This window comes from Alosa pseudoharengus, unplaced genomic scaffold (assembly GCF_046254945.1).
Source record: "Alosa pseudoharengus isolate Yale_2024_CS ecotype anadromous, Long Island Sound unplaced genomic scaffold, YU_APseudo_1.1 YU_APseudo_1.1_scf_20, whole genome shotgun sequence".
Lineage (NCBI taxonomy): Eukaryota > Metazoa > Chordata > Actinopteri > Clupeiformes > Clupeidae > Alosa > Alosa pseudoharengus.
The window spans coordinates 24,051,007-24,075,050 of NW_027468664.1; the positions used below are offsets into that span (position 1 = coordinate 24,051,007).

The 24,044-nt window shown below is 42.1% G+C and overlaps 1 protein-coding gene across 1 annotated transcript; it reads right to left on the reverse strand.

Moving 5' to 3' along the window:
• On the reverse strand, nucleotides 1–23,596 carry LOC143136477 (transmembrane protein 245-like). The gene is made up of 16 exons (XM_076297199.1): nucleotides 23,132–23,596; nucleotides 20,225–20,342; nucleotides 19,695–19,792; nucleotides 19,423–19,633; nucleotides 13,018–13,187; nucleotides 9,953–10,057; nucleotides 9,760–9,842; nucleotides 6,913–7,003; nucleotides 6,681–6,779; nucleotides 6,446–6,577; nucleotides 6,057–6,179; nucleotides 3,744–3,889; nucleotides 3,246–3,346; nucleotides 2,563–2,746; nucleotides 1,822–1,957; nucleotides 1–27 (listed from the first exon to the last, which is right to left on the reverse strand). The coding sequence occupies exons 1-16, from the start codon at nucleotides 23,594–23,596 to the stop codon at nucleotides 1–3; spliced, it is 2,289 nt and encodes a 762-aa protein (XP_076153314.1).
• Between the last annotated feature and the right edge of the window lie 448 nt (nucleotides 23,597–24,044).

The window sequence follows — 24,044 nt, forward strand, 5'->3', positions numbered from 1 at the left end:
CTATTTGCTCTGGTAGCACTCAAAAAACTGAAATAAAGCACACCGTGTACACACATACATGCCTATATGCCTACATTCAGTCATGCTCATCTCCTCTCTCTCACCTTCACATAGCCTAGAAATCTAGACGCACCCTAGCGGCGGCAAATTAATTTGCTCAGCCTGTACGTCTAGTATCGAACCATAGGAATTTCTATTGGCTTAACACCGTGGATGTTCTCCAATCACAGCGCTCTATTTCGTTAGAGAGTCTTAAGGCGGGCTTAACAGGATAACGACATCCTGCGACGGTGAACAACAAGGAAGTTTGGCTATGGCGAACGAAGAGCGGTTGTTTGAATCGGCGTTGGCGTCAACTTTGGAGGAGTTGGACTTGTGCTTTTCTTTGAAAGTAGAGCAACACAATGCACTTAAGTCATTCCTTTCGAAGAAGGATGTATTTGCCGTTTTGCCGACCGGATACGGATATGGTCGTAGCGCTGGCCTATTGCATGCCTAGGCAGTTTGAAAGACAATTCTCTGCCCGCCCCTTGGATTAAGCAGGTGAATGATTCGATTCCAGACTATACATTTCAATGATATAGGATGGCCCGCCAGGCTAACCTTCACATGCTTTGTGTTGGGATTAAATCCCTCCTAACACTGTACATATGGTATTTGAACTAGGGGTGTGACGATACACACGATTACTGGGTTCACGAGAACGAGACAAGACGACGATAACACTATTTTTAAGAAATCTTCAATGATTAAATATGACTGGAAAAATAGCCTTTTATGAACTGAAAGTCACAGCATGCAAAACAATCCAGGTGTACAATATTTAGAAATTTGACGTTTTAACTAGTGACATTTTTTTCAAACCGAGTAAAATAATTATTAGGCTAGCATAAAAATGCAATGAATTGGAACCCATTTCTTTTTTCAATTAGCCTTTATTTGGACAGGACAGTGGAGAGAGACAGGAAGCAAGTGGGAGAGAGAGATGGGGCGGGATCGGGAAATGACTGCAGGTCGGATTCAAACTTGGGTCCCTGTGGGCACTCGGACCCATCCATATATGGTACGGGCGCTGTAGCATGTGACATCACTCCCTCCACGGGTGTCCCTCTGATGCACACTTTAGTCACTAGTGATTCACTTTAGAGATTGAAACAGTTCAAAAATGTTGCAAAGGTCTTTGGCAGGGGGAGCTCAGAGGCAACACCCATTGGAGAAAAAAAAGATCTTGCCACAATAACATCTAGCGGAAAGGGAGGAGGAGGAAGAGGGGGGTTGGTGCTTGTCTGCTGTAGGTGCCTCAGCACAGCCCCTGCTGAGCAGCGCGAGAGATACACCCCCGTAGGCGTAGGAGAAGGGTGATGGGGAGAGAGAGAGAAATTACAACAAACACACTGCAGACAGGGTACCCATTTCTTTACTCACTCCTTTCCTTCGGCACCAGCGGGATGTCCACAAATGGTGAGAGAGAGAATACAGAGGGATGAAAGGAAAAGAGTCAGTATTGGTTAAAGGCATTTACTGCCATGTCTGTAAGCACATCAAAATAATATATCCTATATCACCAGGAACATAGACAAGACTAGCTTCAGGCTGTTTGCAAATGTAAACATGAGTGTGTTTGAGTGCATGCAGAGGTGTAGTGTGAGTGAGTTTAAGTGTGTGTATATATGTGTGTGTGTGTGTGTGTGTGTGTGTTATGTGTATGTGTGTTAAATGTCTGTGTGTGTGTGTGTGTATGTGTGTTAAATGTGTATGTGTGTTAAATGTCTGTGTGTGTGTGTGTGTATGTGTGTTAAATGTGTGTGTGTGTGTGTCTACCTCAGCTCTGTGTCTGTAGATGTTGGATGCCACCACCAGGATGCAGAGCAGGATAGGCCCGATGATGGCCCCCTCCAGGCCCAGATAGTACGCACCTCCCGCAACCGCCAGACCCGTCAGGTAAGGATGCCCTCCACTACACACACGCACACACACACAAATAAACTTTTACCATAACATACTGAGCACTTGAATGCAGCTAGGCCTAACAGATCGATCTTTAGGCTTTTCATCCAATTAGCTTCCACCCCATCATCAGTATGTTGCTCTCTCTGCTGCTAAACATATGTGGCTGCACGCAACTAGAAAGGAAACTAAAATTCACCACACGCCATTTTTTCGTTTGGCATTAGTATTATAGACAACATGGGCAGGACTTCAGTGCTCGTGCAAACACACATACGCCCCCAGTCTGGCCGGGTTCTTAATTCTGTCTGATGATTTTTGGCTGACCAGCCTCCTTCTTGCCCAGCTTGTTAACAAATCTGATTCTGATGAGGGCTCTTTAAATATTCATACAGGGTGGAGACCAGAGTCTGCATTGCAAACTGTCTAACTCACGGCACTAGCAAACACACACACACACACACACACACACATAATTATGGAATTGCCAACATCATGTTTTAAAATGTATATGTATTACGTACACACAAGTATGTAATAAACATACAGCAGTCTTAGAAGTACTATTTCATCTCTCTCTCTCACACACACACACACACACAAACACACACGTACCCGGAGATTTCAGAGATGTCGGAGTAAATGGCGGTGTCCACAAAGTATGTGGGGAGCACGTGGATGCCCAGCAGGAGCAGCGCTTTGAACCCCTCCCCCTGAGCCAGCCACAGGTCCAGCACTGCCGGCAGAGCTGCCCAGTACGTCCCCAAAAATGGCACCACACCCAAGATAGCAGCCATGGCTAACCCACCGACAGAGGGAAGAGAGAGAGGAGATGGAGAGGGAGGGAAAGAGGGATATCTATAGTCAACTTGCAACTTTGACCTAAATTAAAGTTCTTTAAAGTTCAAGGCGGGAGAATAAGTACAGTGGATGTCTTGAGACACTTGTGTCTTCAAATCACCACTAGCTAATTGTAGGGTTTAATCAAATGGTGAGAAAAAGACAATAACAAATTATGTTTTTTGTCAATTAGAAATATTAAACAACTTTGCAATATATGTTTAAGGTTTGTAAATGATGTGACTTTATTCACACACAGTCAGTCACACTTTGTCAGAATGCATTCAAAGCACAGTTTTGTGACAAAAATTCTTGTGTCATCAATTTATGTAAAAAATAAATACTTCCTAAAGTCTCTCTGACGAGATCTGGGAGAGACAAACCAAGCCAACAGGGACACATGGGCTGGGAGAAGGTGGGTGTGTTTCACATGTATGTGTGTCATGAGCCTGACTCACCTGAGGGGATGAAGACAATGTTGAGGCCAAAAATGGTGTGTGTGAGCCAAGTGTATAGACCGTAGAAGCCCGCCATCTTCAGTGATGCATGAAACACCCCCCTGCAGAGACCCCCCCCCCCCACACACACACACACACACATGAACACACACACACACACAAACAAACACACACACACACACACACACAAACAAAATCAGAAACCCAAAATAGACTCCTTAAGATTTTTTTTATCTGTCCAGACATTCAGAATAGAAGGTCCATTTTTATGCAAACAATGAACTACAAAGACCCAGAGGGAGCATAGATGGACATATGAAAAAATATTTAAACTCACCTGACTCAAACTCTATTTCTGAAATTTCAGAGGTGGATAAACTGTGTTTACTTGCGTTTAGCCTCCACGACATCTATTTAACATGTGTGAGTATGCAAACATGTTTGCAGCATATGGAAGTAATATTGTGTGTGTCTGTGGAGGTGTTTGTCAGGACACACCTGATAGCCTCCTCCATTGACTGGCTGATGATGTCGGACGAGGTAACGACCTGGGACAGAGGGGTGTGGTTGATCAGCCATTCGACTGGCTTATATTTATCTTCACAGGAGCTCAGCAGGTAGAAGAGTGTGGTCAGGAAGATCACCTGCACAGCAACGGGACACACACAACAGATTGAATGGCAGAAACAGAGAGAGAATCCTGTTCAGCCAATTATAGCAACAAACCATTCAGCGTGTGTGTGACTGCAGAATCATTAGCTGTAAGAATATCAAACTTCCCTCAGCTGCTTTCTAAAACCTCTGTGCTGCTCTATAAGTTCTATTCAGTAATTACATTATTTCCCAGCTGCCCTAATAATGGTTGTTTCTCATAGCTGTCTCAACTTTTTTCTGAGTATGGCCAATCCACATAACCAGAGTGCGATTTGTAGGGGGGGATGGTGAGGATTCCCCCCCCTCTGGTTTTCCTATCCCTACCTCTGCTAAATTATTTTTATCGTCGGGGGGGAGAACATTTATCCCCCTCTGCCCCTCATATTGATTAATGCTACTTCATATAAGTAAAGCGCTGCAACGTGAGAACAGTCTAGTAGGCTAGCCTACATAATAATCTGACATCAGAAACGCACCGTCACCGTCAGCACTGATGCTGCTGACAGTGGCTGCGTGATAACTTAATTTGGCCTTGATCGTGCAGGACATTACAGAATGTCGAGTGTGTAATCCATCATAAATGGCTAGGTTCAATGGAAAAGTTAGCTGGACAAATGAAAGAAAACGAGAAGGATTCAGTGAAGCATAATAATGTTTTAGAACCTTCAAAATTATAAAACTGATGCAACTGAGATGGAGGACAACTGCACGTAGAGTAGAACGTAGGCCTATTGTCCGAAGGAACTTACATTAAATGAGGAGATATTTGCTGAATGTCACAAAAAGTGTTACAGAAATTGCTTGGCATCGCTTATTCAATGGCTCTCTACCGAAACACCTGTAGTTTGCGGAGGACGAACGAGAAAGCACTCGTTTGATAAATCAGCCAGTATAGTAGACAAATAACTTTTAGAAATAATCTGTAGCCTACTGCAAAAACGAATGTTGGTGGGTATTTAAACTATCTAGCGGGTGTTTTAACAGCTGTAAGAAATAGAAGCTTCATGGTCTTTATGTTCTGGTTCGTAAATTATTTTCATAAAACTTCAAGTTGCCCTATAACTTTACTCACCAAACTCTTCACTGCACTGTAGGCAATTAACTGACAGTATGATAGGCTATTTATTTTCTGTAGGCTACAATAAACACATTTATTTTTTCAACTTTTGCAATATTACGCACTTGGCTACTGAACGCAAATCAGCAGGAGAGAGAATGCACGTAGCCTATACGCAGCGTGTAGCGCAATGTGTAGGCTATTTGGTTACCAACTAACACTGTTAGCCAATTCACTAACTTAAGACTTCAGTGCCATCATATACAACGTTTTTTTACACAACAAATACAGAAAGGATGGAGGCAGCAAAAGTAGAGAAGTCATTTCAGATGGGGAGAGAACAAGGTGAATTTGTATGCTTGTCAAAACGTAGTCCTACCCTGCATTAGAGGAGCTGATCATCATACCAAGCACACTCGCTGTTTAAAGTCATACACCACGGTAAACTAAAACTAAAATGTTACAAAGGTGGCAAAAATAATATAGGGTATTATTAGCCATGACATTACTAGGCTATGAACTTGTTCGTTCATTTTTATTTTTTTTTGGGGTGGGGGGGGGTTTACAAACTTATTCAAAATCATCCCCCCCCTCTGGTTATTAAACAAATCGCACCCTGCACATAACAGTTTTCAGTGGTCATTGGTCATGAGGTATTTGCAGCTCATATTTTGGGCCCAAAACTGAGAACCACAAAACCAAATTTGCAAAAAATACCAGCACCCGTTTTCATATTGCCTGGGCTGAATTGTTAACATAGCAAAGGCTACTGAATTGACTGTGAGTGATATTCCTCCCTCTTGATCGGTCCATGATTACACATGTGTTATTAAGTTTGTGAATATTCTGATGAAGTCATACCACAACTTTTTAACTTAATTTTTTTTAACTTAAACTTCATCATGTGCCATCATTCTACTAGTTTCAAATAATATCTTTGACAGCATTGTATAAAATTATACATATCTACTATACATTTTATTATACTCGACCGTGCATTAACTTCTGTGAACAGACCACCGTGTCCATTATCCCTTACATATTAGTATAATACCAATATCCTATGAAACGTCATCAAGAAAGCAGACTGAGAGAGGTACCAGAGACAAAACAAAGTTGAATAGTGCCGTGCCGCTGTGAAATAGGACCGTTAACAGAGTGGTCGTTGTAGAGATGAGAAGTCTCACATTTTGGCTCATCACTATCCACAACGACTCCAAAATCTGCCAAACATTCAACATGTACGGCAGATTAAAACACACACAGGATCCACAAGTCCTCCTAGTATTAAGAGCACTGTACCTAAACACACTCTTTCACAAACACAAAAGACCACTAGGCTCAAATATGCTAAGAAAAGGAGGTCTCACATTAAATCAAAGATGCTTTTTTGGCATGAATGAAGTCATTGTTGCCAAAGCTTTACTTATTAAGCAACTGAATTTAGACAACTGAAGATGTAGTGTGCGCATCCCCTACCCTCACTCACCGCCGGAATGGTCTGAATGTTCACCTGGAGGAAGGAGGCAATATGCCAGACGACCGAAATGTCCCCAAACCAGCTGTTCTGTCTCTGCACATGCCACTTAAGGTGGCGCTGGTGCTCAGTGTGTGTGGCATTCTGCAACACAAACCCACTAGATGAGTGTGAGTGTGTGTGTGTGTTATACATGGAACTGACTTACTGTAAGAGAGAGAGAGAGCAGAGTAGTAAAAAGTTTTACCTTGACAAACCAAGAGTGGTACAATCTGTCCCAGACTTCCAGCACCTGGTTCTCTATGACTATCGTGTGATTTACCTTGTCCCCCAACATTTTGTGCAGCTGCTCAGAACCATACGAGTAGACATGAGTGCACACCACAAATTCATATGAATGAGGAGAATGCAGACACGTGCCACACACATACCCCCTTTTTAAGATCAAAAACTTTATCGCCTAAACACAAACTTGTCACCTTGTGTGTTATCCATTCTCGACCATGTTGGTAGACATTGGTCGCAGCCGAGTTAAAGGCGTTCTGGACAACTCGTGCCTCTGGAAGCCAGCTGCACGTGCACACATACAGACACAAACACACACACAAACGTTAGAGATTGTTTAGAGAAGTGTTTTTCATTATTTTCATTTCATAATTTTGTGAAATGCTTTGTACTGTGTGCTACAAAATGAATTTGATTTCCTTGTGTACATCGGTTGCACTGAATGAAATGTCTAGAATTAGTCCAGCATATCTCTTTTGGTTTACAAAATTGATTCATGCTGTGGTTACCCAATTTGATAAAGTAATTCCAATGAAATTATTTAAATTATTCATGTATTTCAATGTCATTGTGTTATACAGGTGGCATGTACTGAGGATAGGCATTCCGATGTACTTAGTATTGCAACATCAATGTTAAAGGAAGATCATTTTGATATTAAAGACTTCAAGATGAAGTCTTAAAATGAAACATGCTGATTATGTTGTGCCACAGTATTAAAAAGCATTCATTGAGGTTGAAAACATGTGCAATTGGTTGACACCAAGGCATCTCATGTGTATTATTTGCCTTACTGGTTCAGTACTTAGGTGCTTCACATTGATCTTACATGATTCCGCTGGATAAATTCATTGCTGTGGCAAAATATGTCAGTTCAACGTAATAACCAGTGTTGGGCAAGTTACTTCAAAATCGTAATGTACTATGCATTACTTATTACTGTCATTTCAAAGTAATTTGTTACATTATAATATTACTGTCTCTGAATTGTAAGGCATTACACTACTATTGCCATACTTTTAAGTTACTTTCACCAAAATATCTAGAAATATGGATTTGCCATTCTAAATGCAGTTTATTACGCGCAATGCAGCTCATGGCTCTTCCAATGGAGGGAGATGTGGTATAGCATAATGACTGAGCTAGGCTTAAGGCTAACAACATACAGTAAGAATGCAATAGGCGCAGTGCTCATGATGCAAAACAAGAAATTCATAGTCAGAATTTTGTTAAAAACCGACAAAAGGTCAAAGTCTGGTAAATTGTGATATAAATACTGTAACTTTAAGGCCTATGCCTGCTCAATAGAGAGCCTATTGTAAATCAAAGCTTAATAAAGACATGTCAAGATGGTGGCCTACTGGCCATTTCGGTGTCCTAAGTGAGTGGCTTTGAGTGAGTGACATTTAAATGGTAACTCAAACACCTAAAGTAAAATAAAAGGCCTATTATACAGACCATTACTGTGTGTTTTTTAACATTAATTTCTGAAGAAATGCTGTTTTCTTATAAATGGTGCACGGTCACTTTAAGAGCATTGATTTTTACATTCTCATAATGCCCTTTTGCCAGCTCTTGTTTACAAGCCTTGTTTGTTGAGTTACATTGATAGCACAATATACAGCCTTCCTTGCTCTGGAAAGTATGCAATGACATGTTGCTTCACATTTCGTTTTGCAAATAAAAGTGAATTATGAGCCTGGTATCCACCTAGCTATCTGAATGGATTTTTTGTCGACTTGGCATATCATGTGCTTCATGTAGCCTAAATGCTTGGGAAACGAATTATTGAAGACCCACCAATTCCATTCTACTAGTACTACGTGGTGGAGATTGAGAGAACCCAAAAAGTATGTACCATGGTGTTAGTGCATTCTGACATTGTAAACGTTATTGATGAAGAGTGAAACGCAGTTTGCAGTAAAGCTACTATTCATTGGTTACATTTGGGTGCCCCCTCTGTCCTTTGGTAGCCTGGTGTTACCATCCTACGTACTTCCGGCCAAAATTTGATTTCAGCCTCGCACGTATGACGAAGAGAATTCGTAGTCACAGGCGGTAAGGGCCAGGCTAGTCCTTTGGTGCCCTACGCAAAGTGCGCGATGCGCGTGGTGGGAGCGGTGGCACTGCCAGGCTACACAATCTTTTTCTGCATTTCTATCCCTTTATTCTCTTTAATTCAAGTTCACAGCTCAAAGCTGTATTGCACTAGAAGAACATAGTTTGTGTTTTATCAAGAATAAAAAAGATTAGCGTGGCACCACTTTAGATGTTTCATTAAATGACTTGTGCTATTTCGCTAGGCATAGTGAGATCGATCTTTTGGTTTCGCACACAAAGTGCACTAACTATTATGTTCTTCATATCCTTGTCTCTGACAAGCTAAAAATAATGAGCGTAGGCTTATGTCCATCCCGCAAATAGAGTGCGACTTTGAGTCTGCTGCAGCCACAGTCATCTTCAACCAGTATCAGGAGATACGTTCTACTATTTTGCGCGGATTTTTTCTCGTCTGTTGTTCTCGCGGTGGTGTTTGCGAATATGTATCAAAACAAAACAAGTGCTTAATTGTGTGTTAAAATGCATTGTAACGCGCGTTACTGAAGTTTGTACCGAGTAAATATTACGCAAATTTTTTTTGGTAATGCCTTACATTACCGCGTTACCGCAAACAGCAATACATTACAGTAATTACATTACTTTTGTAACGCATTACTCCCAACACTGGTAATAACATTGTGTTTGAAAGAAAAACATTTAGTTTAATTTCATGTTTTGTGGTTTAGTAACTATGACAAAGTGTCTTTTCCTTTTTTCCACAGTATATATGCTTATCTTCCTTGATTCATTACAAAAAATGATTACTCAATTGGAATGACTATTTGAACACAATAATTTTAATGTTATTAATTAAAAACTTGATTGTTTCATGCAATTGTAAGGTAATATTGTTTGATAAAATGGACAGCCCTGACTTTTCCTTTTTTACAGTGTATTGCAGTAGTGCTAGTGATTGACTGTTCAGTTTAAAGAGCTCTTACTTTGCCCACTCTGGGTGGTTGGAGACTGTCTCATTGATCAGGTTACTTGTGACCTCAATGATTTGAACACTCTCATGGTGCACCTACACATCAAAGGTCAGACAGTCAGCATGGTGTTGCAGCACACACTGCAGCCTTTGATATGTTGTAAACGACTATGATGCAGTACGGTAAGCCAGTGGGGACACAATACCATGGCTGTTAGCAGCAGGGTCATCATCAGAGTTCCAATAACTAGCAGACAGATGATGAAGATGCTAATAAGTTTTTCACGCCAATGTTCCAGCCACCCGATCATCTGTAGAGAGAGATAGAGAGAGGATGGACAGAGTGAAGGAGAAGATGGAAAGGAGAGAGCAAAAAGTAGAGCACTAAATTAGACATAACTTTTGAAATATCTGTGTGCATGTGCGCCCAAGTGAAATTAGAGACCTCTCAGGTCCTTGTCCCAGCCCTGAGACTCAGAGGCCTTGGAAACCACGAGTCAGCATTCAGCATGTCACCTCACTGAGCATATGCACACACGAAAAAAACACACACCACCTGAGAAACAGACATGCTGATTAATTAGTCATCGGGGAGTCTTAGTAAGATGGAATTTCATAGCTGTGCCTTTATGGGAGTGGGAACACAGCTAATGCAACGGAAAGCTATTAGTACCAATTTCTTTTTTTTCCTGCATGTCATTTCCCCATGCACATCAAGGAGGCAAGTTTTGCGGTGAAGCTGTAGCAATAACCGGAAGGCAGGGACTCTGAAATGGGCGAGACGCGAGACCTCTCTGTTGGTTAAATTTTGATATGTCGATCGGCAAATAAATGCAAACATTCCTATTATCGTAAGAATGGGACATTCTCCTAGCCTAGAAATCTAGACACACCCTAGCAGCAGCAAATGTAATTTGCAGCCAGGGTAGTCTAGCAACTCTCTGTTGGCTTGCAAGCTGGAAAAACCAAACCTTGGTCAGGCAAATCACATCGTGTATAGAATCGGTGGGTGGGCTTATGGCATGGCATGGTGACCAAAACAGTATAAATATGTCACTGTATCATTAAAGTAATGTGTTTAATTAAAGGCGCTCTAACGTCACTTCTGTTGACGTTCAAACAAAACAGAAAGTTAACTCGCTACTTTCTCCCACTCCCTCCCGTGCAATTGAAACTCTCCAAAACGAGCAACTTGTCGGTGATTTGCTGGAACAATTTGTTATTGTTGTTTTTATGGGCAAGGTTTGCCCAAGTTGTTTTGTGGCTGTCTTTGGAACTTGGGTTGTCCACAGAGATCGCATTTTTTTACAGTGCATTCAGGACACAGACAGCTAGCGGATGGTGAGGTGATGTTTGCTGTAAGTTTTAGCCTAAAAAATGTATGACATCACTTAGAGCACCTTTAATAAAGAGTTCAGAGAGGTTTCAAACTAATCTCAACTGCATGCTTGGCGAATGTTAATTAAATAGGCCTATCTAACCAAACTGACAGTTCAAGATCATGAGAATATTAGAATAAAAGGCCGTCACACAAAGTTGGAAACGGCGATATATGGCAGGCGACCAGCAAAATTGAATAGAATCTATTGAAGTGAATGGGCGCACCGCAGCAAGTGGAACGACGGGGCGACCTTCGCCGTCGCATCACTCCAATCGGCCCCTTTCTATTTTTCAGGGAGATTTTTCGAAAAAAAAACTTGAAAAAAATCGACGCTGTCAGACAAATTGCTTACAAGCTAGCTTATGGAGGCATGTACTACTAATAATAACAATAATAAGTTTAATTTATAAAGCGTCTTTCTCAAGGTCGCTTTACATAGTGGGCAGGAAAATACATGTACAACAAACAAACAAACAAACAAAACAATACAACAAAGAGAAGCTAAGTGTATAGAGCTATGTGTTGGGTGTGGAGGAGAAGCTAAGTTTATAGAGCTATGTGTTGGGTGTGGAGGAGAAGCTAAGTTTATAGAGCTATGTGTTGGGTATGGAGGAGAAGCTAAGTTTATAGAGCTATGTGTTGGGTATGGAGGAGAAGCTAAGTTTATAGAGCTATGTGTTGGGTGTGGAGAAGAAGATACGTTTATAGAGCTATGTGTTGGGTGTGGAGGAGAAGTAATCATTAAACAAAAAGGTCTTGAGATATGCTTTGAAGAAAGGAAGAGAGGGACAGTCACAAAGAGGTTGGGGGAGGGAGTTCCAGAGTTTGGGGCCCAAGGCACTGAAGGACCTGCCACCCAGGATGGAGAGTCCGGTGCGGGGGATAGTTAAAAGATTATGGTCGAAGGATCTGAGTGAGCGGGAAGGATTGTAAGGGGTCAAGAGGTCACAGATGTAAGGGGAGCAAGATTGTGGAGAGCTTTGAAGGTGAGTAGTAGTACTTTGTATTTAATACCGGATGGAACTGGTAGCCAGTAGAGTTGATGGAGAATGGGGGTTATGTGTGCAGATTGTTTGGTATGGGTGAGGAGCCTGGCTGCAGAGTTTTGAATGTATTGCAATCTGTGAAGGGATCAACCTCGTAGTGCGTTTATTTTTCGGATAATCTAATGGAGTGAAGTCCATTATCCCGCTTATTCTACTGTTAACAACATGTTAAATATTAAGTAAATTTTACATTTTTTTTATAGTTGAAGCTGTTAAATAAGTATTTTCATAGTTGAAGCTGTTAAATAAGTATTTATTTCAAACTCTTACTAATAGTCCCGCATGAATGGTAATGCTAAATACCGGAATTATCCTTTAAGCCATTTACCTTGTTAAACTCTGACGGTGACTTTCATGCAGAGCGCTGCACACACACACACACACACACACACACACACTAAACAACGACAGAACTGATTGGAAATAGCTGGCTACATGGCTCTACTACATGCTATGTGAGCAAGCATTACCGATAAAAAATCAGACTACATTGTTTTCAATTGGAATATCCTCTTCGTTCTTCATGTCGTTATCGTTATAGTTTATGTGTGAACGTCGTTGTTAATATTAACAAGAACGGAATTTATTTATAGTTATCGTTCTTGGTGTGAATGGGCCTTTACTCAACTAAAAAATGTTTCTGGACATAGACAGGCCACTGCAATGGTTCACTGTGGAGTGTGGTGCTGAACTCAGTAAAGACTTGGCTTGCAGAATCTTGTTCCAGTGTGTCTCAGAATAGCATTTTTTCCCACAAAGACTGATATCCAGCCTTCAAACTCACAGCACTCAACTAATGTAGGGGACACGATCTGATAGTAGGCAAGGCCACGAGGAGTGTTACCTTGGTGTCAACATAAAGCAGGTTCTGAGAGAGGCCCCTGATTGGTCCAGGCAGAAGCACTTCCTGTCTCTTTCCAACGAATTGCTGAAGTCTGACACACCAGGAAGACAGACTGCACTCTGCAAAATCCTTCAGAACAAAGCGCACTATGGCTTTTTTCAGAAAAGACACTAGAACACACACACCCACTAGAACACACACACACACAGATTCAGGTTAGGGACCAAAAATGAACGGTCATGACAAAACCACAAACATTTGAATAAACCAAACAACACAAACTTTCAGACACTCTGGGCCAGATGTACGTACATTTGCGAATGTAGCGTTATCAGCGCCATGGACAAGCCGCAGATAACAAACGCAGTGTATGTTGTATTTATCATACTTTCACTTCATCAAGTTATCTGCGCCTTTCTCCGCCCCCTACCACAATTTATGAACGTCCACAACTGAACTGCATAGTCTACAAGCACAGTTGAATGAAGTTAACTGATGGAACATTAAAAAAAATCAAAAGTTTAGCGATCAGGAAATAATACAATACATGATAAGATGTCAACAAGCAGGGAGATAATAAAGATCAGTAGTTCTAAGTTGTGCATGTAGGCTATGGAAGATTGGTAAAATCTAGCAAGTAGAAGAAAGTTTAAGTGGATGACGTGGACGTAAGGTTGCTAAGGTTGTTATGGTTGCTTTTGATATAGCACAAAGACACTAAACTGGTGCTCTAAATAGCGATTCTGTTGTCTTTCAAAGGTTGTCTTATTGACGCATTTAACCGCAAACCGCATTTAACACCTGCATTTAGAAGGAGAAAATATTTAGGTGCAGAATAGACGTGCGCTTTCACTGACAGTTTTTGCACATACCGCAAAATACATAATTAGGCCCTCTTACGCTTCCCCTCCCATCTTTTTATGCTAAACTCCCACTTTCCCCTTGACCCTCCCTTGAATGCATATGCATGACACGGAAATACGCAATTTGCCATTTTCAGCTTCCACGACAGGCAGTCTGCGCTTTTACCCTGTTTGTACATACCTCGCTATGTTTTTACTCAGACGTTGCGAAACAAATACGCCTGAAATGGGCACAAAAGCGTTAGTACATCTGGCCCTCTCTGTTTGAGTGGGTTATGTAGTTCTCTATCAGTCGAAAGACTTAGCGTTAACCAATGGGAATCCATTCCCTGATCATGTGATCACCACTGAAGAAGTCCTCTCACAGATACTACTAAGGCTTTCTGGCGCAAAACGAGCCGGCTATATAAGCCGGTGTTTTGGAAGAAGATTTTTACTCACCTCATGGCATCCTAAAAAGCAATTATTCCTGTATCTAAAAAGCAAAACTCATGGTGGAACCTGCCCAAAATATGAAGTGGTATGCCCAGGGGTGTGGGAGACTCATCCCCGCTGTGGACCAGCACTGAGCCGTATGTCCTACGCCCAGACAGCCTTTGGCGGTTTCCCACTTCTGCTTGCACTGCGAGAGGCTGGGGCCAAGGGCTGTCCTTTTTCTGTGCGTGTTTGCTTGAGTATTTGGTCGTCAAGAGTCTGCCCCACTCTCCCGGGAGCTTGCCATGGTTCTCAGCCATGCCATCCAGCTGCTGGGAATCACATGGCCTAAGCAACCAGAGAGGCACGGCTGGTGGCACGGCTTGGATGGCTGGTGGACTGGTGTCAAGAGCATGCTCACGATGCATTTACGTGCTCAATGGAGAATATCCTGATTTTTCTGCAGCACCTTTTTGACGCCCTAGCCGGTATGTGTGTCCTCAGCGCGCCAGGGCTAACTGCCTGTAATGTAGTGCATGGGGTGAGCTCATGTGTCTAGCCGAGGTGCTTAGAACTGTGTGCATTGTGACTGTGCATCGCCCTCCCCACGACTCGTGGGCAGGGACTGGTGAATGCCTGAATGTGACCGTGTTTTTTACGGACGCCCCCCGGGCACACTGAGCGTGCCGTTGTGGGCAATGGCTAAAGCGGTGGCATGGAGGAGTGTCCGTGCATGCCCTGGAACACCTCTGACAGCCTAGTCGGTTGAAGTAAGTCGTTCAACTGATAGAGAACGTTATATAGAGAAGGTTATGTACTAATGCTGTCAAAATTAATGCGTTAATCGCCACAATTAATTTTGAAATACATAACGCGTTACAAAATATTAACGCATTGTGTTTACCTATTTCATTTGTAGGTGCTATACATGTGGCACAAACAATGTTAGAGTTTGTGGACTAGCCATAGACTATACTTGAATGGAGCTGGTAAAAAAAGAAAAATCATTATGAGAACACGAAGATGTGTGGACACAATGGGCTTAAAGTGACAGTGCACCATTTACAAATGAGTTAAACAGCATCAAATGAGTAGTATTTCTTAAGAAATTAATACTTTAAAACAAAATTACTGTGACATTATTATCATTTAAATAATATAAAAGTGTTTTACTTTTATCTTTGTGGTTATTCTTTAATTTTGTGATTTATGTTGTATTTAAAGGAACACGCCACCCAATGTCAGTAGTAATATATGTTCTTACCTTAACTTTCACGAGTTGAGTCATACCTCTCCCGTGTCCGTACGTGCACTCAACCGCTCTGGTGCGCGGCTGGACTGTGTTAGCATGTTGCTATGCTAGCGGGCTTTGACGGCAACTAAGCGTAGAAGTAATCAAAAACATCCACGTTTTACCGACTTAAATACAGTTGCACGAGTAGTTGATAGAAATGCTACGGCCACGCAACATGAAACGTGGCGATTTTCCAAGCGAATAAACCGGAGAACTACAATGTGTGGCGCAATAGCACTTGGGAGTACTTCGACCTAGCGTAGTAGTATTGTTAACACCTAATTGTAGATCCTATCCACCACAGAGTTTAGAATCCATGCTGGATCGACCCTCAGCCTCTCCCTCCCCTCTGAGCGAGAGAGAGGCACATACACTAGAGATGCGCTGATGGGCTATTATTTCAACCATAACTGCATAGCAAAACTATCATCCATCAGCCATCCATCAACACCAAAGTTTTTTGACCAATCTTCGAAACGGCACCCGCCCACCATCCGCTGGTTGTTTTAATGTAGGCTATATGGGTGATACAGCGCTGCTGACGTGAGGCTAGAAAGCCCTTGCCTGTTCTAGGAAGACTGATCCAATGCAGCAAATATATTAAAAGGCTAAAGTCGTACATTGGCTATGTTGTAGCCTATCCCCAGAATATCAGCAGCAAACTCAGTCTCTGTCTCGCAAAACAGTCTCCAAATAAAACGCACATTGGCCTGTTGCCTATACTACCAGCTTGTGACAATATATCGTCCAAAATGCTTGATTGCATTGCATTCTCCACATTTTTAGCTACATTTTCATGTACCACATCAGCATTTTTGTTCAGTGAATCTTTTGTAAATTGCTTTACAATTACCGTCGGGCCTATAGGCCTATTGCCTGGCTTGCCTCAGCTTCGGTCACGTCCTTTTACAATTATATCATTGTAATAAAAAACGCAATTTGCCACATAATTTCAACATGCTCCTGGCCTACTAATTAATGCCTATTGTACTTTATTTTTTGCAAAAAGAAAGAAATCCTTGATAAAATAACAAGTCATTCACATTATAGGCTACTTTACACACTGTTATGTCAGGGTGACTGAAAGCCTGTTCTGAAGACTCCCATTCATTTTGACTGCACGAGCGCGTCTTTTTCAGACAGACAGCGCAATTCATTTTAAAGCAATTTACAAAAGATTCACTGAACAAAAATGCTGATGTGGTACATGAAAATTTAGCTAAAAATGTGGAGAATGCAATGCAATCAAGCATTTTGGACGATATATTGTCACAAGCTGGCAGTATAGGCAACAGGCCGATGTGCGTTTTATTTGGAGACTGTTTTGCGAGACAGAGACTGAGTTTGCTGCTGATATTCTGGGGATAGGCTACAACATAGCCAATGTACGACTTTAGCCTTTTAATATATTTGCTGCATTGGATCAGTCTTCCTAGAACAAGCAAGGGCTTTCTAGCCTCACGTCAGCAGCGCTGCATCACCCATATAGCCTACATTATAACAACCAGCGGATGGTGGGCGGGTGCCGTTTCGAAGATTGGTCAAAAAACTTTGGTGTTGATGGATGGCTGATGGATGATAAGTTTTGCTATGCAGTTATGGTTGAAATAATAGCCCATCAGCGCATCTCTAGTGTGTGTGCCTCTCTCTCGCTCAGAGGGGAGGGAGAGGCTGAGGGTCGATCCAGCATGGATTCTAAACTCTGTGGTGGATAGGATCTACAATTAGGTGTTAACAATACTACTACGCTAGGTCGAAGTACTCCCAAGTGCTATTGCGCCACACATTGTAGTTCTCCGGTTTATTCGCTTGGAAAATCGCCACGTTTCACGTTGCGTGGCCGTAGCATTTCTATCAACTACTCGTGCAACTGTATTTAAGTCGGTTTTTGATTACTTCTACGCTTAGTTGCCGTCAAAGCCCGCTAGCATAGCAACATGCTAACACAGTCCAGCCGCGCACCAGAGCTTTTGAGTGCACGTACGGACACGGGAGAGGTATGACAACTCGTGAAAGTTAAGGTAAGAACATATATTACTACTGACATTGGGTGGCGTGTTCCTTTAATGTAATTTAAGAAGCTTTAGTCTTTAGGGAGGAAATATACTTTTAAATTGTGATTAACCTAGATTAAATCATTTCAAAATATGAGATTAATTAGTTCATTTTTTTTTTATCGTTTGAGAGCCCTATTTTGTACATAACCACAGTTCTCTGAAGGAGAACACAAGGCCTTATCCCAGGGGTTCCCAACCTTAATTTGGCAGGTTTGATGTTGACGACCCCAATCATTCACATGTACTTTGATTTTCCCCAAATGTCCTTGCGTGCCTGGTTGTTTTGCTACTTTGTTCCAAACATTGATCAAGCATAATTCCGTCGATCAAACATCTCATGCGGGTTGTCTACGTGAAATTTTACTTAGCTAGATTGTAATGAAGGATTTGTTACTTAACTTGGATATGGATTTGTTTAATTGATTTGTTTATTTTTATGTAATGTACTGGTCAATTGTGAGAGACGCAGTATCTCAGCTGACCCCATTTAAATTGTAGGTGCCCACACATGGGTATTGTAGGTGCCCACACATGGGTCCCAAGTTCCAACCCCAAGGTTGAGAAAACGATGTGTTAACACTGCCGTCTAGTCTTTGTGGCATGTAATGTTTGTTGAAATGATGTCATGACTTCGCTTCAGAATGACTAGAGTAAAGGCTGCTGGTTGTGCCCGTTTATATAGCCAGGCTGTTTCGCCCCAGAAAGCCTTAGCAGAACCTGTGAGAGGACTTGTGGCGATCATATGATCGGGGAATACATTCCCATTGGTTAACGCCTTGTGTTCTCCTTCAGAGAACCGTGGTTATACACATAACATTAACATTTGGTGTCAAACATACACATACAGTTCATCACAAACTGTCCTTTAGGATTTTGCTGAAACCATTCAATGTAACGCAAACTTAAAGGCCTGGACACAACAACCCGATCAGCCGTCGTCGGGCAGTTGGGCGAGGTCGTGACTTGAGTCAGTTCGGTGTGTCCCGTGCCGTCATCAGTCAGCGTCTGCGTTCATTTTGGCCAATTTGACCAATCTGATTGGTGGAGTGCTAGCCCTTGACTAAACATTCTCGAACCATTAGCCCTACATTCAGCGATGTAAGTTATGAACCCATTTTGATAAACAATCCTAACATATTTTTGCTAGAACTAGTAGACTACCACACAGTTGCTGAACGTATGTTTTTTCAGGTTAGTTTGCAACAACATACAAGTTTAACCAAAGTCCTTAGTTGCTACCTAGCTAGCGAACATTACAATTCCCATTCAGTTTTCGTTTACTGTGCTAACATTATATAGCTAGCTAGCTAGCTAGCTTGGTTAACGTGTAAAAATCAATTATTTATTCCGTGTCTGAACGTTTCATTGGCATCACACACAAGCAATGACAATAAAATAGTACACAATATATATTTATATTTTCTTATTGCTTAATCAGAGAAGTCCGAAACTAGTGCCATTTCGTTCCATTGGCGAATCCTTACCAAGATTAATCTCGGTACTAACTCGACAATCTTTCCGGCTATGAATCTTTTAGCGCCACCTGCTGTTATGGAAATGTATTACATCTTGCGCACGCGCAGAATGTACGCTCGGCAACGTTGCTTCAGTGTGTTCCGAGGCACTTTTTTGACCGACTCGGGGAGTTGGGAGCCGACTGATCAGTGCGACTGCTTTTCGATGGTCAGCCTTTCGGCTTGGTGTGTCCCGGCCCTAACAAAAGCTTGCAAACACACACACACAGAGGGACAGAGAGAGAAACAGAAACAGACTTTACCAACTACAAGTATGATGAGCAGCTGTCTGATCCATAGGTTGAGGAATATCTGTACCACCACGAAGGCCCATCCCAGCAGCACAAAGTAGATGTCACTGGCCCGTTTCTGCTGACACATGGAGCCCAGTATATTGTTGGACATGGCCGTGTAAAGGCCATAAATGGCATCAAATGACTCTGAGAGAGAGAGAGAACGACACATTGAGGGAGTCTGGGACAGATTCAACCATTCAATTTCACAAGGTATGCATCTGAAGTGTTTGAACTTGAACACTTGAATCTCGAGGCTGCTTACCAGGTTGGGACCCAATGAAGAGCAGTACCACTGCTAATACAAACACAGGAACTCTCCACGACCCTGCCAAAGACACTGAGATAGAGGTGTGTGTGTGGGGAAGGGGATATTGAGGGGATATAGATAAGAGGAAGAGATAGTATGTAAAATATAGGGAGAGGAATGCGGTAGAACTGGGCCAGCTCAATGCCAGAATAACTGTGACAGAAATGTGAGCGGTTGTGTGTATTGTGTAATGCAGTTTACAGGGACAGTATTTGAGAAAGACACGGCTGTGTTCTAGAACTCTCCAAATGTGTGGCAACTGACAAATCAAAGCCAAGGCCCAGGCTGAATACATGTGCTCTGCATAATGGTGTGTGACCAGAGATGAAGTTGACAAAGAAGAGAAAGAAGCCTAAGCTGAAAGTCACATAGTAGTGCACTAATGTTGTACCACTAACGAGTATATGTTTGTGTGTGAATGGGAATGTGTATAATTGTGCGTGATAATGGTTCGCTTCTCACCAAGGTAGAATATGAGAACAATCCACACAGGAAAAGAAATTTTCCACAGGTAACCCTCCGTCCCTGGAGTCCACTTGAAGGCCACTGCAAGAACATAGCCAACCACTAAGGTGCCCACCTGATTGAGTCACAGAGAACACCATTGTTATATTATATATTTATATGTTTACAGATGTAACCTTTTTACGTAGAGTGGGGAGAAAAAGTATTTGAACCCATGCTAAAGTTGACTAAAAAGAGGAATATAAAATCATCTGTTAGAAATTGTTCTTAATGCCTTAATAAAAAAATGAGGGCGGGGAAATTGGTTGAGCACTGCTGTCCTATGCCCACATCCACGGCTGAAGTGCCCTTGAGCAAGGCACTTAAAGGGACACAAGGCAAGCCTGATGCTTTTTCTCTACGAAACTCCCCCCTCGCTCGGTCTGAAGCTCTTTTCTTTTTCTTTGTGTCTTCCGTCAAGGGTTTTCGCTGCTTCTTCGCCGGCTCTGCCATTATACACACGTTTGCAACAATCTCTAGCGTTTCGTTAGCCTGCCTCTGTGCTGTAAACTGATCCTGCTTCGGTCGGCGGGTAGGATACACCGAACTTGCAAGTGGGATATTCTTCCTACAGGCAGTAGGGGCGGGCGAGAGAGCCTTCATTCGCCCCGTAATGAGTCATTTAACCATATACCGACTTACGAAGATGCTTAATTAACACCAAAACGTTGCCTGGTGTCCCTTTAACCCCTCACTGCTCCCCCTGTGCCGCTAGCAGGCAGCTTACTGCTCTGGGTTAGTGTGTGCTTCACCTTAACTGGCGTAAATTAACCATCTGTTGATTCCGCTGATAGCACGAGGTAAGTACACACGATCAAACACAAATAATAGCATGAGTAATGTTATTAATATTTTGTTATTTAAATTTTTGGATATACATGGATTTCTATTCAACGTCACGAAAACATGCGTGCGCAACCAAGAGGCAGAAAGCACCATAGAACAGCATAGAGCAATGCAAAAGAGCAAAAGAATAAAATGAGTTTTTGTGCTGAAAACTGCACCAATTCGAAATCACGATGGTTAGAGAATGTTAAATATGTTCAATATCCCTAACGGAATGCATGTCTTCGCCAAAAATGACAAAATACTATGTTGTATTAATAATGCAAATGTACGGCAAACTTTGAAATATAGTCTGAAATGAGATGTTTTTATCATTGAGACAACAGGGGTATACAAAAAAATCTGATTGTAGCTTACAGCAGCCGACTATTTAGGTTAAGTTTATAACGTTGTGGACGGCCACCAAGCGTCTTCTGCCCCACGGCTGCGCGCGCATCTAGTTTTGTTGGTAAACGGGAAACCCGTGTATTCAAAACGTACCTTAATGATATGGCGTTACTTCCGTGATTTGGGAAAAGCCCATAAAAGTCCTGGCAGGAAGCGATTACATCTACGTTTTTGGTATATCCAGTTTTTAATATGTTAATAGTGTTTACAACTTAGTGTTAACTAATAATTGTTGCAAACTGGTACTACGAACAAAATATTAGTGCATTCCTGGATTCTTTTCTTTTACGTGCTTTTCCCAAATCACGGAAGTAACGTTGACGCAGCAGTATAGTAGCAGATAGTAGCATCCATCAGGCAAGTGTTATTTAAATAAACTCCTGGGCATTATTAGTGGGGTAATTTACGAGATAAAAGTTGGTACCATTATGACTGCAGAAACTCATTAGTTTCTGACAGCGCTACTCGACCAGGGTTCGACCAAGGGAAAACAGGTTCTGGGAGGGTGTTTGGCTCAGGGTCATGGTGCAAAGGACCCTAGGATGAAATTATTCCGAACCATCGCTGTAAGTTGCTTGTGTTTTGTCGATTTGCGTGTTGTAAAAAATTGCAAATCGTTTGCACCCGTTGGCCACCGTACTCGAGTTGTTCTGATGAGAATGGCCCTTGTAAGTCACTTTGGATAAAAATGTACCTCTAAATGAATACATAAACGTGTTGAGGATACTGTACTTTTTAACAGTGTGAAAATTTCAGTGGACTATTCCAGCATATTTCCATACAAATAGGAAGGCTTTGGTCATGTCTAGTTACATTTGAATTTGTAGTCAGTTAGAGGAATAAAGGAATAGTGATATATAGTCTCTTGTTCTCACACACATACTGTACACACACACACACACACAAACACACACACAGGAAGGCTGTGGTTCTCTGACTGCTTTCTTTTTGTGCATATTGTCTTTTGTGCATATTGACCAGCTTTGGGTGTATTTTCATTTTTCTACCCTCAGTAAATGTCATGCTGAGGTGTCACCTTCACATTACTCAAAGCTGCTAGACTATACTCAAGAACTCTATTGATGATGTCTATGTGAAGAGATCAAACTCCCAATAGACTCGCCTAAAATGGTGTTAGGAAAATTCAAAATGTTGAATACCAGTGTAGGTTTTTATAGGCTGTAATATGCTATCATATAATAATTGCCCCTGGATCCCTTAGCATTTTGGGGGGCCCAGAACCATAGGGCCCACATTTTCTAGCAGCGCCCCAGGTGTCAATGAGTGTCTTCTGGACAACTATCAAGTCAGCAGTGTTTCCCACAATTGTGGTGGTGTTTACTGAACCAGACTGACATTAAAGGCTCAGGACACCAACTTTTCTGTATTATAACATTTTTATTCTAATATTTTTAGAAACTGATTTTTGGTTTTCATGAGCTGTAAGCGTAATCTACAGCATTTAAAGAAAATTTAAATGCCTTGATATGTTTCACTTTATCTCCAATGAATATGAAAGATTCACTTTTTGAAATAGATTATGCTACTATAGCTTTTTCACGATATTGTATTATTTTGAAACCCACCTGTAATTGTGTGTGCCATGCTAGCAGTCACTTTGTAAACTCTTACCCACACGGCGCTGAAGCAATCCAGCCCAAGAGAGATGGCAGTCGAGACGTGCCCGAGGATCACCTGCATTCCATTGAGGCTCCAGGGCGGGTATAGTGCATAAAGTAACGAAGCTACTGCCGCGACCATCGGTACTTTCAACCATTCCAGCACCCAGCGTGGTTCCAACATGTCAACAACATAATTGACACACCAAACTGGAACTAACAACGTCCCCAGTACCAGCGGGGTTTTCGTCTTCTTCAGTCCATCAAGCCCAGAGCGGCAGACATGGGCAAGAGAGACTTTAAACGGGTGCAATATAGTCCCGCACAGCACGGCCCAAAACAGTGGACGAACGAACGCCTCTAAGATTAAGTAAATTAGCACCGCTGCTCCGCAACAGATCACAACAAAAATCATCGCCCCGATGTTGTAGGGCGGGGTGATGCTTTTGTCTCGTTCGGAGCCCTCCGCGTTGGCCATATTCGTAGGCTACTCCATGTGTCTAAAAACATACGAACACCACTGCCGTATACTGTAGATACAGTCGATATACTGACAGGTGGCACAATCTGCATGAAGGTTACCGCCTCCACGTTGGGGTAGCCTAAGCATGGGGACCAGGGGGGCGTTTCCCAAAAGCATAGTTACTGTAGCAACTAACATGGTTGAATATGTAGGCTATAACACAAATGTTTCCCAAAACAATAGTTTGAACTATGGTGGTGCAACTTACAGTCCGATGCATCATTAAGCTACAATGCATGGGTCTCCAGTGCCAGGGGCGCCGCTAGGGTTGTATTCCATAGTACGCACCATGGCCCAAGGCGCTAATCACCCCCCCCCCCCCCCCCCCCCCCAAAAAAAAAAAAAAGAAAAAAAGAACGGTGGCTACCCTACACTAGAGGTGTTTCAATCTTTTTAAAAGTTA